The sequence below is a fragment of the Bos mutus genome, chromosome 8 (assembly GCF_027580195.1).
Source record: "Bos mutus isolate GX-2022 chromosome 8, NWIPB_WYAK_1.1, whole genome shotgun sequence".
NCBI lineage: Eukaryota > Metazoa > Chordata > Mammalia > Artiodactyla > Bovidae > Bos > Bos mutus.
In genome coordinates, this window is record NC_091624.1 from 82,224,929 (window position 1) to 82,238,999 (window position 14,071).

At 37.0% G+C, this 14,071-nt stretch overlaps 1 protein-coding gene across 9 annotated transcripts in view; it reads right to left on the reverse strand.

The window, feature by feature from the left end:
- The window catches only part of NFIB (nuclear factor I B), a 257,368-nt gene that overhangs the window by 30,990 nt on the left and 212,307 nt on the right, over positions 1–14,071 (reverse strand). For 4 of the 9 annotated variants that reach the window (XR_011465172.1, XM_070375903.1, XM_070375905.1 and 1 more), the window contains exons 7-8: positions 9,777–9,911; positions 6,776–6,960 (exon numbers count right to left, since the gene is read on the reverse strand). Coding sequence is in view for 8 of the 9 variants with exons in the window: in XM_070375903.1 (XP_070232004.1) it covers positions 6,776–6,960; positions 9,777–9,911 (320 nt within the window). In the remaining variant the exon portion in view is untranslated. Of the gene's footprint in view, positions 1–2,385; positions 2,552–6,775; positions 6,961–9,776; positions 9,912–14,071 lie in introns of all 9 variants that reach the window. The other 5 variants (XM_005889569.3, XM_070375900.1, XM_070375901.1 and 2 more) reach the window with 2 other exon arrangements.

A 14,071-nucleotide genomic window follows, 5' to 3' on the forward strand; every position in this document is an offset into this window, starting at 1 on the left:
AGGTAGTAAGTGGGTAAGGTGAATACTCCTTAAATTATTATGGTCTCACCTTGCACGTACTTTTCATTGAGGTACTTTTTGATGCAGAGTGAATTTTGCAAAGAAAATGTCTCCCTAGTCCTAAAGACTTTGGCTTCTTTTCACAAGGAAAGGACTGATGCATCTTCCAAGCACTAAGCAACCCCATTGTTCCACGTCAGAATAAACAGGAAAACTAAATTGTCATCATTTATGTTACATTTCTAGGTCTGAAGAAAGCTAAAATATTTGGTTCAAAACCTCCAGATTGATGAGAAATCCAGACAATAATTTTTAAAAGACTTTTTAAAAACCAATATGTTAATTCTGCCATGTTCATTTGATCCAGTGAAGCTTTTTTAAGTCAGCTTTTTAAAACAGTGAAGATGCTCACAATTCACCTTTTATTTATTCCTGAATGAAGTACTCACGCAATGGCAGCCATAAACAGCCAGTGGCCCCCATTCAATCTCCAGATCTCTGGAATTCAATGCACAGCACTAAAGAGCCTCACCTTCACAGAGTGGGCACCAAGTGTGTGTTATTCTTTCTTTTCAACCATGAAAAAGAGGTTTCCTTGGCCTCTGTATTTTCTTTAATTTTATTGACTTATGAATTCAATGGCTAATTTTTCATTATCAGTGGTGCCTGCGGAGTTGCAGCTACAATTTTGTTTATAGGAAAGAAAAACAGCTCACTATATCACTTTTATGAAGGATGGAAAATGGACTGATGAAGCTATCTTTATATAACCAAGATACTCCTTTTGACTATTTTATGATTTTGTAAATCAAATCCGATCCCTTTTTGATCAACCTGTATGTGAGTATAAGAAAGAGTTCATTAACAAACAGGCTGACAGTATTCCCATAAGTGAGCTGTGATCATTTCAGTTTGATTTTTCCTTGAATCTTATCTATGAATGGCAATATAAAAGTAGGTACCAGAAGTTTCTGGAAATTTTAGCTACTTAAATAAAAAATCTTTGTTTTCTACTTGCTTTTATTTAAACTTCTGACTTCGTTTGCTTAAAGATGCCAAGGCATCCACTTTTGAAATTTGGATGTAGTATTTTAGCGACTGTAATGTACATGGCTAACCTGTAGCACTAAAGGATCCTAATCTTCCTTGACTCTCATCCATTTCTGTGCATTCAGGGAAGTATTCACTAGTGTAGGTCCCTCTATCAACAAACCAGTTACTAAGCATTAATGATTATTAATGGGGATTACAAGCTTATCTGGTTTTTATTAGTCTATGGGGCCTCATGAATTTTGAGAAAGAAATGCTGAATTCACTGTACACACCAAGTATTGTCCACTTTTCTTGTAAGGTTCTTGCCAAGTCTTTCAGGGGCCACACACACAAAAAAAGAGCATCTTTCCAATGGCCAATAAAGAAAGAGCCAGTGGCTCTGAATCTCTATAATTTCACACAGAATTTTCAGAACATCGGGATTTTCCTGCTCTAACAATGCAAATAGAAGCTCTGGATTTAAGAAATAAGAATAATCAAAGAGAAGCAAGCTAATTCCTCCTGACTAGAACTTTATCCATTCCACTTTATTACCAGTCTGTGCACATCAACTCCAGTTTTAGAAAGCTGGCAGCTTGGATGATGAAGCCAATTAAAAAGCTTTGCAATAATTTCTTGTGTACTTCTGAGCACTCTGTACAAAGAAGCAAAGGAATTGCTTGGGTTACTGGTATGAGCTACTGCCAATTTAGCTACGGCTAAATCTCTGACATTTCAGATGTTCTGGCCATGCTAAAAAGCATAACGCCCGATGCACCATGATAGAGTAAATAATCAAAAAAAAAAAAAAAAACAGTTGCAGACAATGAAACTGCAGGTAGTTGACATGTGCCTAAAACTAAGCTTTGAAATGCTTTCTACACTGAATATCGTGTGACTGTTTCTCACAATGACATAACCTACAGTGATGTAAACATGCAATTACCTTACAGAGGCACTGATTCAGTCTGCCTTGTGAAGGGGCTTGATTTCTATAGGAACGCTCCAATAACTAATATTTATCAAATCTCTCTTTGGGTGATATAAAAACCTTGTACACTGTTATGTCATTTAGTGCATTTTCAATGTATATCTTGAACAAGCAGGCGTGACTTACTATTTTTGTTATAGCTATTTACTCAAACAAATAAGCTTCTCCCTTTTCAAATACGGAGTGAAATTTGATAAGAGAGAGCATATGAGAGCCAGGCTACATCATGCCTGCTAGTTCCACATAAATGAGAAATCTCCATCTGGTTGAGTAGCTGGAAAAGTTGCCGTGTTTTCCACCTTGGATCAGATATCCAGTGGTGCCTTCGATGGACATTTCTCATTTCCTACAGAAATACTTACTGGTCGCTGTAGGTGAAGCTGCCTCACCTTCAGTGGATGTAGTGATGGGTTTAGTATCTGTCATGGTCAGGGTCACAGGTCGCACTGCACTGGGATGGGGAGAGGGTGCCAAGACAGGAGTGAAATGGCCAGGCACTTTCCCTACCACTTGACCACTGCTGTTAGGCTACAAAACAAAAACAGAATGCCGGGTGAAGCAATCCAAAAGGCAGTTATCTCGTCCAACAACTCCACCCAGCACACTCGACTGAGTGGACCCTGCGCGCTGTGTGAAACCACCACACAAGCCCTCTCAGATCTGAGTTGAGAGGCTCATCAATGGTTAGTCCTAAGAAGCAGCAGCAGCATTTAAAAGAAAGTCTTCAGCTACAAGGCACTTTATATAGGTTTAGTCATTTCTACAACACCCTGAGAACCAGGCAGAACTGAGCCTTCCATAGAGTAGGACAGAAAACTCAAGTGGAGACTTTGATGCTGAGCCTGAGGCTAAAACAGAAGTCCTTAGTGATTTCCTGGAGAAGGAAATGGCAACCCACTTCAGTATTCTTGGCTGGAAAATTCCACTGACAGAGCAATCTGTCAGGATGCAGTCCATGGGGTCTCAAGAGTCAGACATGACTTGGTGGCTACACCACCAAGCTATATGCTAGCTTGGGCTCATCACTGAGCTAGTAAGAATTAGAAGCAGCGTTTCTCCTTCTTTCCTGCTCTTCATGTGCTACAATGAGTCCATTTTGGCTCTCAGAACACAGTGTTTACCACCATAATGATATCACTGAGACAACAAAGACAAGAATTTCTAGGAGACCAAACACACTGAACTTAACGATTATCATCATTTATAGTCAAGGCCCATTCTTCAGCACACAAAAATTTTAGCCCTTGCTCACACACAGGTGCACTCATACACACACATCAAGCAACTCTGATTCTAGGGTCTCCACTCAACTTGGGATGGTTTACTTATATAAACAGGTAGAAAGATATTTAAAACCTTTAAAATTTCAGGGTCTATATAATGATATAAAGAGCTGAACTAGGTCTGACCATACACGTATAAATAAAAGATTTCCAATGTAAATTAAAATGTGCTGAAGTGAAGCAGAGGGCAGTCAAATATACTCTGATCTTTGAATTCTTACTCTTCTATTGCCAGACCTAGAGAGTTGCATAAAACATTGACTGTTGACATTTGTGCGAGTTAACTGAGAAAATCCCTGGGCAATGATAGAAAAGATAGTATTATCTGCGTTTTAGCCCCAGTACAAAAATAGTGTCCATTCTAAGGGCACACTGTTTGAAAGAAATACTGGAATGTATTTTTCTAGACAGAATGCTATTCTTAATTGCATTCATGTTGGAATTCTCCTCTACGTAATGTACATAACAACTTGCTATGAGGGTATTCTCCACAAATATTTAGTTTTCATAATCTGTACCACTTTTAAAGGCAAAGAAAGCAATAAAGCAGAATATTTATCTAAACGCCTGCATATAAATTACAAGTCAATGATTCTTTAAAGAAAAAGATGAACAGCTGAGAACACTTAACTATCAGAACTTAGAGATATGAACTAAATCTTGGTTGGGTGCCTCAGAGGCCACAGGACTTACTCTATAAAGAATGAACTTTTGAATATCCTGACTATTCCTCATGAATAAATTAAGTATTTAACTGAAGTCAGGAAAACTGACCCGATTTTCCCCTCTGTGAAAACCTAGGAAAGAATTATATATTTAGACTAATTTTATTTAAAATATTCCATTAAATAGCATGGCTGTCTCACTCTACCCAGTGCAGCAGCAATGCAATTAATCTCCAAATTGCCGCGGGGAGGACAAGGCTTCTGAGTTGCTCGACTTAACAAGCAAAATCAGGGCAGCCTTGGAGGATACTGGGAAGGAACAGTCAACTGGCAACTTGTTGACTACAGGTCAGCAAGTACTCATTTCCTGCCTGCCCCCCATTTTTAGAGCCAAAAGGGTGAATATCAAGAGTCCTATTTGGAAGTGCAAATGAACTGGTTTTGAGTTGGAATTAAACATCAAAGCAGGTATAATGTTGCTGCAAAAACAACTCCACCATTTATAATAAAAGGCCTACTTTTTTTCCTTTCAAAGTGAAAAAGTAATTTGTTTCTAGAGCAGGTCATCAACTTCTGGTTATGTGATCATTGCCAAAAACTGCTTTGTATATCTCCCCCAAGAAAGAAGAGTGATCTTGCTGTATCATTGGTGGTACATTCGATGGTAAAAAGCCTTTCTCTATATTATCTTCACCAAAACAGTTTGACAGTACCTACCTGAGAGCACAGAACAGAAAAATGACAAAAATTGCTAAGAAAATGCTGCCACCAAATATGATATTACTTTTCCCACCCTGCATGCTTCGTCTACTGGAATTGAACTGACATAAACCAACAAACAGATGTTTCTTTCATTTGAAAAAAAGTAAAAGTGACAAAGGAAGAATTTCCAAGCCAAAGCAGACAACTTTTCTGAAACTCAGGGTCAGAAGAATGGAAGGGTTATTTCTTTTTCAGTTTTCTACTGGTTCAAACAGATGAAGCCACATTATCAAGCTTCTCTTTTAAGGTTGTTAATAGATGAACTTTTATATTGTAGATATGAAAAGAGAGACAACTTATCTGCAGATGAACAGCATTAGGAAAGGATTATCCTACTTAGTACATTGCTCCTATTATACAAAATTCTGAGAGGGATTTTTTTTTTTCAATTGAGATGAGAGTAAGATGCTTCTCAGAAGCTGGGTCTTTACCTTGAAAATATGAAGAAAAACTGAGAACAATATAGGCCGATTATCACCTAATATGCCCCCTTAACTTATAAAGAAAGTGAAATATACGTAAAACAAGCAATGAATAATTAAAGAAATGCAGAACACTAAAGGCCTGATTTTAATTTGCATAATTTTTCCCCTAACAGTGCCTAATTAAGACATCAGTTAAAAAAAAATCCAATGGAACTCTAAGATTTTCCACACTGAATTAACGTTAAGGACTTTTAATGGATGTCTTAATTAGACTTTGTTATTCATGGAAATTCTACACAAATTAAAATCAGACCTTGTGTGCACTGTTCCCAGCTGAATCTAGCAAAATGCTCTATGGAACTGAGACTTCTGCATCTATGCTCTGACAGCAAATTTTATTTCTAAATTGATATACCAAGATCCTGTTTTACTTAATAATAATTATTATAGCCATTAAAAGTGCTATACCATTTGAACATTTTCTTCTGAAACACAAATCATTTAACTTTAAATTCAAAATTCAAGAATGGTATACTTAGTATTACTAGTCAATGGAGGAACAAGTACAAGTAATTTAATTTTAACTAACCAAAACAGTGCTGAATATGCTATTAAAAAAAAATTCAGAAGGGACCATTTTGCTCCACTTTAACAATTAACACCAAAGGGATTTTTTTTCCAGATCTTTCTTTTTTAAGTCCCAATTAATATGCACATGCTATTTGCTGGCATTTTAGTAAATGAAAAGCATTAATGACAGAACACTTACGAAAATCCCTCAGAGCATTAAAAATGGTGGTTGGAAGTAGATAGGAGTCTTGGAGGTAAAATAGCAAAGCCAAATACCAAACCCTAAGATTGAAATTACATTACAGACTTTGGATATGATGATGATTGATAGGCCAGGTTTGGTACACTGTCTACTTGATAACGAAAAATCCTCTTGTACCAAATCCCCATGATGCGACCTCTCCATAGGAGAAATCATATATTGAGGAAGTGAAGAAGGCACAGAGCTATGCCATTTATACAAAGAATCCTTAAAGCCACTGCATACTGTTTACCATTAAAAAAAAATAAAAGACACTTCTGGTAATGTCACTCATTATGAAACACAGTCATGTCTGTGCAAAGAATATTCAGGTAGTCATCAAACACTGAAAATGTTTACATTACCAAAGCTTATTTTAATACCTAATAGTTGGTCTATAAATACAACTGTAAGGTCTTTTGCCTGTGTTTATTTTAGCTCATACTTCGCTCCTGCCTGAAATGAGCACTCTGTGTCAAACCAGGTATTTCAGAGGTGTGAACTCCAGCTCAGGACATTTTTGTCAATGGACTTTCGGCCTTAATTTTCTCTTTATCCAATGGAAATCCTAAAACATCAGACCAAGAACATCTTCACAAATGTTCCCCTTTGGGGCAACAAACTTCCTACCTGTCATTCAGCCACCTTTCAATAAAAACCTAGTGAGTCACCAAGAAACTTTCTGAAGATGGATTTCAAAAGCTTGCTGTTCTGCCAGACACACTGTCTGAGTAAGCTTCGTGGCCTAGGGTTAGACCTGTGCCATCGCCCTTAGGCTCTACTAATACGTTCTCTCTCATTTTTACCTGGCTGGTTTGCGGACTGGATGGATCATAAGAAGGTACATAGTTCTTCAGAGTATCCTGAGGATTCAGGTGGGGAGGATATCTGATTGTTGGATGAGAGAAGTAGCTCGATGGGGCTGGCGGAAGAATAGCTTGTGTTGGAAATGGCAGCGGTGAGGGCGGAGGTGGAGTCCGAGTTGAGATGACTGTAAGAGACAGAAAAGGTGAGAGTAACTTGTCAGCTATTGTCCTTACAGCTCCAACTCGACCTGCAGAACCCCAGGAAACTAAACAACCAACTGCTCCTCATTTTTTTTTCTGATTTGACCAAACTCTCTTAAAATAAGCTAGTCTTTTATTTGTATTCTCCATGCCTGGACTGCTAAGTACACACAGACATAACGTCCAGTCTAGGAAATGAACAATCTCACTTTCTAGATCCATGAATGGTTTTAAAAAAAGAAGTTTCTCTTTTATGAAAGTGGAAGTGTTAGTCTCTCAGTCGCGTCTGACTCTTTCAGACCCCACTGACTGTAGCCTGCCAGGCTCCTCTGTCCATGGAATTCTCCAGGCAAGATTCTCTTTTATAGGTTAAACTAATACTTCATAAAACATTTCTCTAAGCAAAGTTATCTCCCACCAGAACACATTTTTTGATTAAAAAGTCTTTGCGTCCTAAGTCGAGATTAAGTCATAGCAGTAATTAGAGGTCATGAGACCCACACATTTTCTACCAAAATTTAAAACAGAAGTGTGCTTCAATTTTAAATAAATATTTTCCACTATTTAGAAAGGAAGCCAATAATTAGTAAATAATAATGTCCCAAACAGTTACCCGATCATTGTATAAATGCTTATGAATATTTGAATGGAAACCTGAAACTTTTTTTTTTTTTTTATGAAAAAGTTCCTTTTAAAACCAAAAGAGTCTAGTTTCTTACTCTCAGAAATGCAAACTTTCATATAGGCATATTAACTTACCCATAAATCACATATTTTATAAAGAGAAATTATGTACAAAACATATGTAATGTGGATAATGTTTAATATTACTATAATTTTTCAACATTAGATCATAATTTATTATTCAGTTTTCGAAATATAATTGTTAAGTTTAAAAATGGGTAAAGAATGTAACTGCATAATCATTATCTCCTCAATGTTGAATTTGTACTTTATATATAAGTACATTTGAAGAGTATCAATCAGTATATGCACAGAGTTGGACACGACTGAAGCAACTCGGCATGCATGCATGCACTGGAGATGGAAATGGCAACCCACTCCAGTATTCTTGCCTGGAGAATCTCAGGGACAGAGGAGCCTGGTGGGCTGCCATCTATGGGGTCGTGCAGAGCCAGACATGACTGGAGCGACTTAGCGGCAGCAGCAAGTGCTTTAAGACCTAGTTTGGTCCCACTTCCTTGGCCTCATCTCTCCCTGTGCAGAGCACATTTTGGTATTGTGTATTCCTCAATATACAGCAGTTCCTTGCTGCAATGACCTCCAATTTGTTTATACTCGCTGTCTGCTCTGCCTGAAATGTCCGTCTCCCTAGCTTGTTCCCTTTTGTTGTGAACCTACCTCTTCCAGGCATCTATCCTCCATGTATTCAATCCTGTTTGTGTTCAATGCCTAGCTGATGTTGTGGTCTCTCTCTCTCCCCACTATACCATTACTCGTTAAGGAGAGGAAATGTTGCTCCGGACAAGGGTGCTACATGTCCTAATACATTACATACTGAACATACCATACATAGGGTAAAAGACAAAGGTGGAGGGCTTGTCTGGATCTTCCAGGGTTTATTACGTAAAAATGTACTGTTGAACTTTTTCCAAATGTTAGAAATATAAATACTTTAATCAGACATCATAAGGGGTGATCTGACTTCGAAGTTCATTTTGCCCCACTCAACATTACAAATGTATGAAATAGTTACTGATTTTTTTCACTTATCTTAGCAGTCCAATAAATAAATGTAAAAAAAAATTATATACCAATTTGACTTGTATAGTCTTCTCTTAATTTTATAATTGTCTTAATGATAGCATTGAAGGCTATGCATTTTTTAAGTACAGTGACAATACCTATCAATATATATTTATAGACCAAACTTAAGAATTTTATTATAAACAGTTGTTATATCCCTTGAATAAAGGTTTAAAACCTAGATTCATTTCTTTGAAGAATAAGGAGTTGCCACCCTGGTGGCTAAGACGGTAAAGCGTCTGTCTACAGTCTATCTACAGTACGGGAGACCCAGGTTCAAGCCCTGGGTTGGGAAGATCCCCTGGAGAAGGAAATGGCAATCCACACCAGGACTATTGCCTGGAAAATCCCATGGACAGAGGAGCCTGGCAGACTACAGTCCATGGGGTCACAAAGAGTCGGACACGCCTGAGAGACTTCACTTCACTATATATTTAAAGAAATAAGAGTATCACTATAAACATATTATTTTGTATATAAAAAAATTTTCTTCATCTTAAAGTCAGCCTACTCCTCTCTTGGGTTTAAGAGCAATAGGAAGAAGTATGCAATATCGCTTATGAATTAGATCTCATTTTTAATTTTGAAAGAGCATTTGATGTGAATCATTCTTCAAAGTATAAATGTGAAATACTGGATTCTTCTTCCTATTTAAATTATGATATTAAACATAATATCAAGTGTACTAGCCCACAGGAAGGATTTATATATATAAAGTAATCGTCAAAATCTCTCTTATTTTCTGATTAATTTTGCTCCCAAACAAGTAGTTAAAATATTGATTTCTATAGAGAAAATCTATGGAAATAGAATCTATACATCAATGCTGCTAGAAATATTTTAGACTCAGCTGTATCCTTGAAATTCCATCTTTCTCTTAGTAAAATATATAGAATTAGGACCAATGTGGAAGCTACTGTTAAGATAACTATATATTTGCTTATTTCTTATGATTATAGTCTTGATCCATCCCCAAGACTTTGGACTCTGCAAACAGGAGGGAGGTTTCTCGTCTACGCTTGAAACTCCTCACCACTGTGTGCAACTCCAGGTATTCCGGGATGGTGGTGCTGGGGGAAAGTGCTCAGTCTTGGGGAGGAATCTTGTGGAGATGTAGAGCTGAACAATGGCTTTTCGGGCTTCTTCATAGTAGTCGGAGAAGACATATCTGCAGAGAAAGAGAGGAAAGTCCAAGCTTTATGACATTCTCAAGCTACAAGTTTCATGCCAACCTAGTAAGAGATCTCATTTGCCAATGTCTTGTGATTTTTGTATGTCTGGCTCTTTTACAAAATACATTCTGAGTCAAAGACCCAGCTACGTTGGAGTTTTAAAATATCTGTCAGAAACAATCTCCACTGAAGCTAACACAAAGCTTCATTAAAAGTATCATCAGAATTATTCCAACTACTAAATGAATCTTGAACTTAGCATCCCCTGGTCCTTTGGTTCATATCTAGGTCTTTTCTAACCTCAGCATTTCATTTATAAGTGTATTCAATTCAGGGGTTTGTCTTTTGATTGACTGACTGTGTAGGGAAGAAAATAGAAGAAAACCTGGTGCAAAAGTGAAAAATAACCTTTGTGTATGCTGTTAAGTGTATCAGTAATTTAAAAATTTTTATGAAAAACTAAATCAACCCTGAATATTCACTGGAAGGACTGATGCTGGGGTAAGAGGAGAAGGGGGCGACAGAAGATGAGATGGTTAGATGTCATCACAATGAACATGAGTTTGAGCAAATTCAGGTAAGTAGTGAAGGACAGGGAGCCTGGCGTGCCAAAGTTCAGGAGGTTGCAAAGAGTTGAACACGACTTAGCAACTAAAGAACAATAACATTTTATTTGTCTAGCAAAAAAGACATTCCCTAATTTTCTCATTCTGGAGATATTTACAGAGTTCTTCTATGTGCTAGCTGAAGGGAAGATGTTACAAAAAATTAAAAAGCAATGGCTGCTGTAGGGATATTTACTCTTAGTGAAGAGAAAAATGATAAGAAGAAAATGCTTGCCAACATCAAGAAGGAGGAAGTACGCTGACAGCAGAGGTACTGTGGTGTCGGATGCTACTTCTCCAGCCTCACTATACAGAGGCATTGATCACCTCAGCTTCCTCAGGTTAAGGAAGTGGTGCCGTGTTTAAAACATGGATGCGGGCGACATTTCCAGAAGAGGAAATGTTCTGAAGATGGGAGGCATAACATATGTAAGTAGTACATGTAGTCTGTACTTCAACAAGTACAAAAATGAGGGAGAAAGCGGACAGCTGGCAGGACCTGCACAGTGAGTGGTCACGGACTTCACGTGTAAATGTCTAAACATTTACTCTGATAAGAAAACACTGCTGATGAGCAAAATAGGACCGCATTTGCTGTGTAGAGCAATCCCCCTAGGAACTCCAGGGAAGGTGAATTAGTCGAAATAAAAGGCAGCCATCCTGGATATTACTTGAGAGGGTTAATTAATATAGTCATTCCATAGATATTTACTGAAGGTCTAATACAGGCCAACACTGTGCTAGTTGCTGGGGACATGATGTGACCTAGACTTGGCTTCAGCCTCTGTAAAACTTGATACCTAGAGAGGGAATATAGACAAGTTAAGAAGGAATCATAAAACAATGTAAAAAGCGCTGTGACAGAAGTCAGGGCTTTATTCATTCATTCATCCCACAAACATTGTATACTGCCAAAATATTGAGACTTGGAAGAACAGTACAGACAGAGCTAATGTAATAATAGATACATCAACAGAACTGACCCAATTTAATGAATAACTAGTTTAGAAGGTCATTGTCTTGGGTGACTGTGAGGTTGTACCATGCAGCTAGTTTGAATGGGGGATTCAGGAGGAAACCCCAGTTGGCAAGGATATGTACCCCTTTTCTCAACATCTTAAGTAATGTTGATTTTTATAGAGGTTTATAAATGTAGAGTGAAATATTCCAAACATCATATGAGCTAGTAAGTTTAGATTTCCATTATCAAAAACTTTAAATATATATGAGGTAGACAGAATAGTAATTCTCTGGTACTCATCACCCAACTTCTTTGACTATTCAATTATTTCATTTTTATCCCATCTATACTCGCTCCCCCTGTCTTACTTTGAAGCAAATCTCAGGCATCATATAATTCCACCTATAAATATTTCAGTTTGTATCTCTAAAAAATGAGAAAATTTTGTTTTAAAAAAACCCAAGACTTTATCACACATAAAATATATTTACATGTTGCATTTTTAATTAGTAACTTTTTGACATGAGAAAAAATTCATGGTGCTACTGATACAAGAAACTAGTTATCATTGTTTCACCATTTAAAAAATTACCTAAATTCTGGGAAAGGCATCTGATAAAATTAAATATATGCTTTCAGTTCACTGGCATGTAAAGAATAGATATGCTACTGTAACCATAGCAGATATCACAGTCTATGAAAAAATGACAGGAGTATTTGTAGCCTTAAGCTACAATTTGTGACTAACTGGTTGTCACTAATCTATGAGAACTTTGATGAGTCAGTGTACCATTTCCTTACACTATCTCTCTCAAAAAGGAAAGACACATTTTACTAATGAAACCACAAAATTAATACTATTACCAAAAAGAGATAAATTTTAAAACTATTTAAAAAATAGACAAAGGAAGTTCATTTCAGCTAAGTTACCTTGAAAAATGCCAAAAATAATAGTTGATTTCACTTAAGAGTTATGTGATTTTGAAAGGCAACACCACAAATATACGTTTTGGCCTGCTGTAAGTTAATCACAAACATACAGATTATTATAGGTAGAAAGAACTGCTTTTTCCATCCCTCACTTGATAGGTGATGTAATAAGTTTCCATTCCAAATTCTTAATTTAAAATTAACTCTTAGAAAAAGAAACGTAAGTTTCTGTTGACAGTTTACATTGTGCTTCAATATAAATTTTGAATAAAATTAACCTGAGTAAATGAGTTTCTAAAGACTCCATACTACAAGCAATAAACCATGTACTGTACATCATTTAAAAGCAGTTAAATATGACCATAGTTTGGGAAGCAGAATAGAGTGTCATTCTGGTTATGTCATTTCCGGAGAAGATCAACCAAGGCTATTGCAACTACTATAACTATTTTGGGATTTTCATTAAACCCATGTGAATTTATGTGAGCCTCTTTTCATAAAGGGCCCATAAATCAGAGGTGTTTGTACAGAGAAGTTCAACAATATAGGTGATTATGTAATTTTTGAGAAATGAAGGCTTTGCAATTTCTTAGTCAAAATGATACACTTGCTTTACTGGGTAATTATTATAGATCCATTTATTTTACTAGTTTTCTTTAGGCATATACTGAATAATGATACCTTCATGTTCAAAATACACAGAGGAATTATAGAGGCCAGCACTACAGAAATAATAAAATTCGCTCTTCAAATTGTAAAAGGGACCACAAACTGCCATCTTTTTTAAACAACAAAATTACCTTAAGGAAAAATAAGAATGTGAAGGTCCACTGTCTCTACTGAAACAATTTTTTTTTAGAAACAGATAAAGACTGGTAGTATTAGAAAATAGCCTTAACTGCCTTTGTTTTGCCACTATGAGATCAATTGGGCTCATTAATCATCTCACACGCTAGTAAAGTAATGCTCAAAATTCTCTAAGCCAGGCTTCAGCAATACGTGAACCGTGAACTTCCAGATGTTCAAGCTGGTTTTAGAAAAGGCAGAGGAACCAGAGATGAAACTGCCAACATCCGCTGGATCACTGAAAAAGCAAAAGAGTTTCAGAAAAACATCTATTTCTGCTTTATTGACTATGCCAAAGCCTCTGACTGTGTGGATCACAGTAAACTGTGGAAAATTCTGAAAGAGATGGGAATCCCAGACCACCTGACCTGCCTCTTGAGAAACCTATATGCAGATCAGGAAACAACAGTTAGAACTGGACATGGAACAACAGACTGGTTCCAAATAGGAAAAGGAGTACGCCAAGGCTGTATATTGTCACCCTGCTTGTTTAACTTATATGTAGAGTACATCATGAGAAACGCTGGGCTGGAAGAAGCACAAGATGGAATCAAGATTGCCAGGAGGAATATCAATAACCTCAGATGCAGATGACACCACCCTTATAGCAGAAAGTGAAGAGGAACTAAAAAGCCTCTTGATGAAAGTGAAAGTGGAGAGTGAAAAAGTTGGCTTAAAGCTTAACATTCAGAAAACTAAGATCATGGCATCTGGTCATGGCATCATCACTTCATGGGAAATAGATGGGGAAACAGTGGAAACAGTGTCAGACTTTATTTTTTGGGGGCTCCAAAGTCACTGCAGATGGTGACTG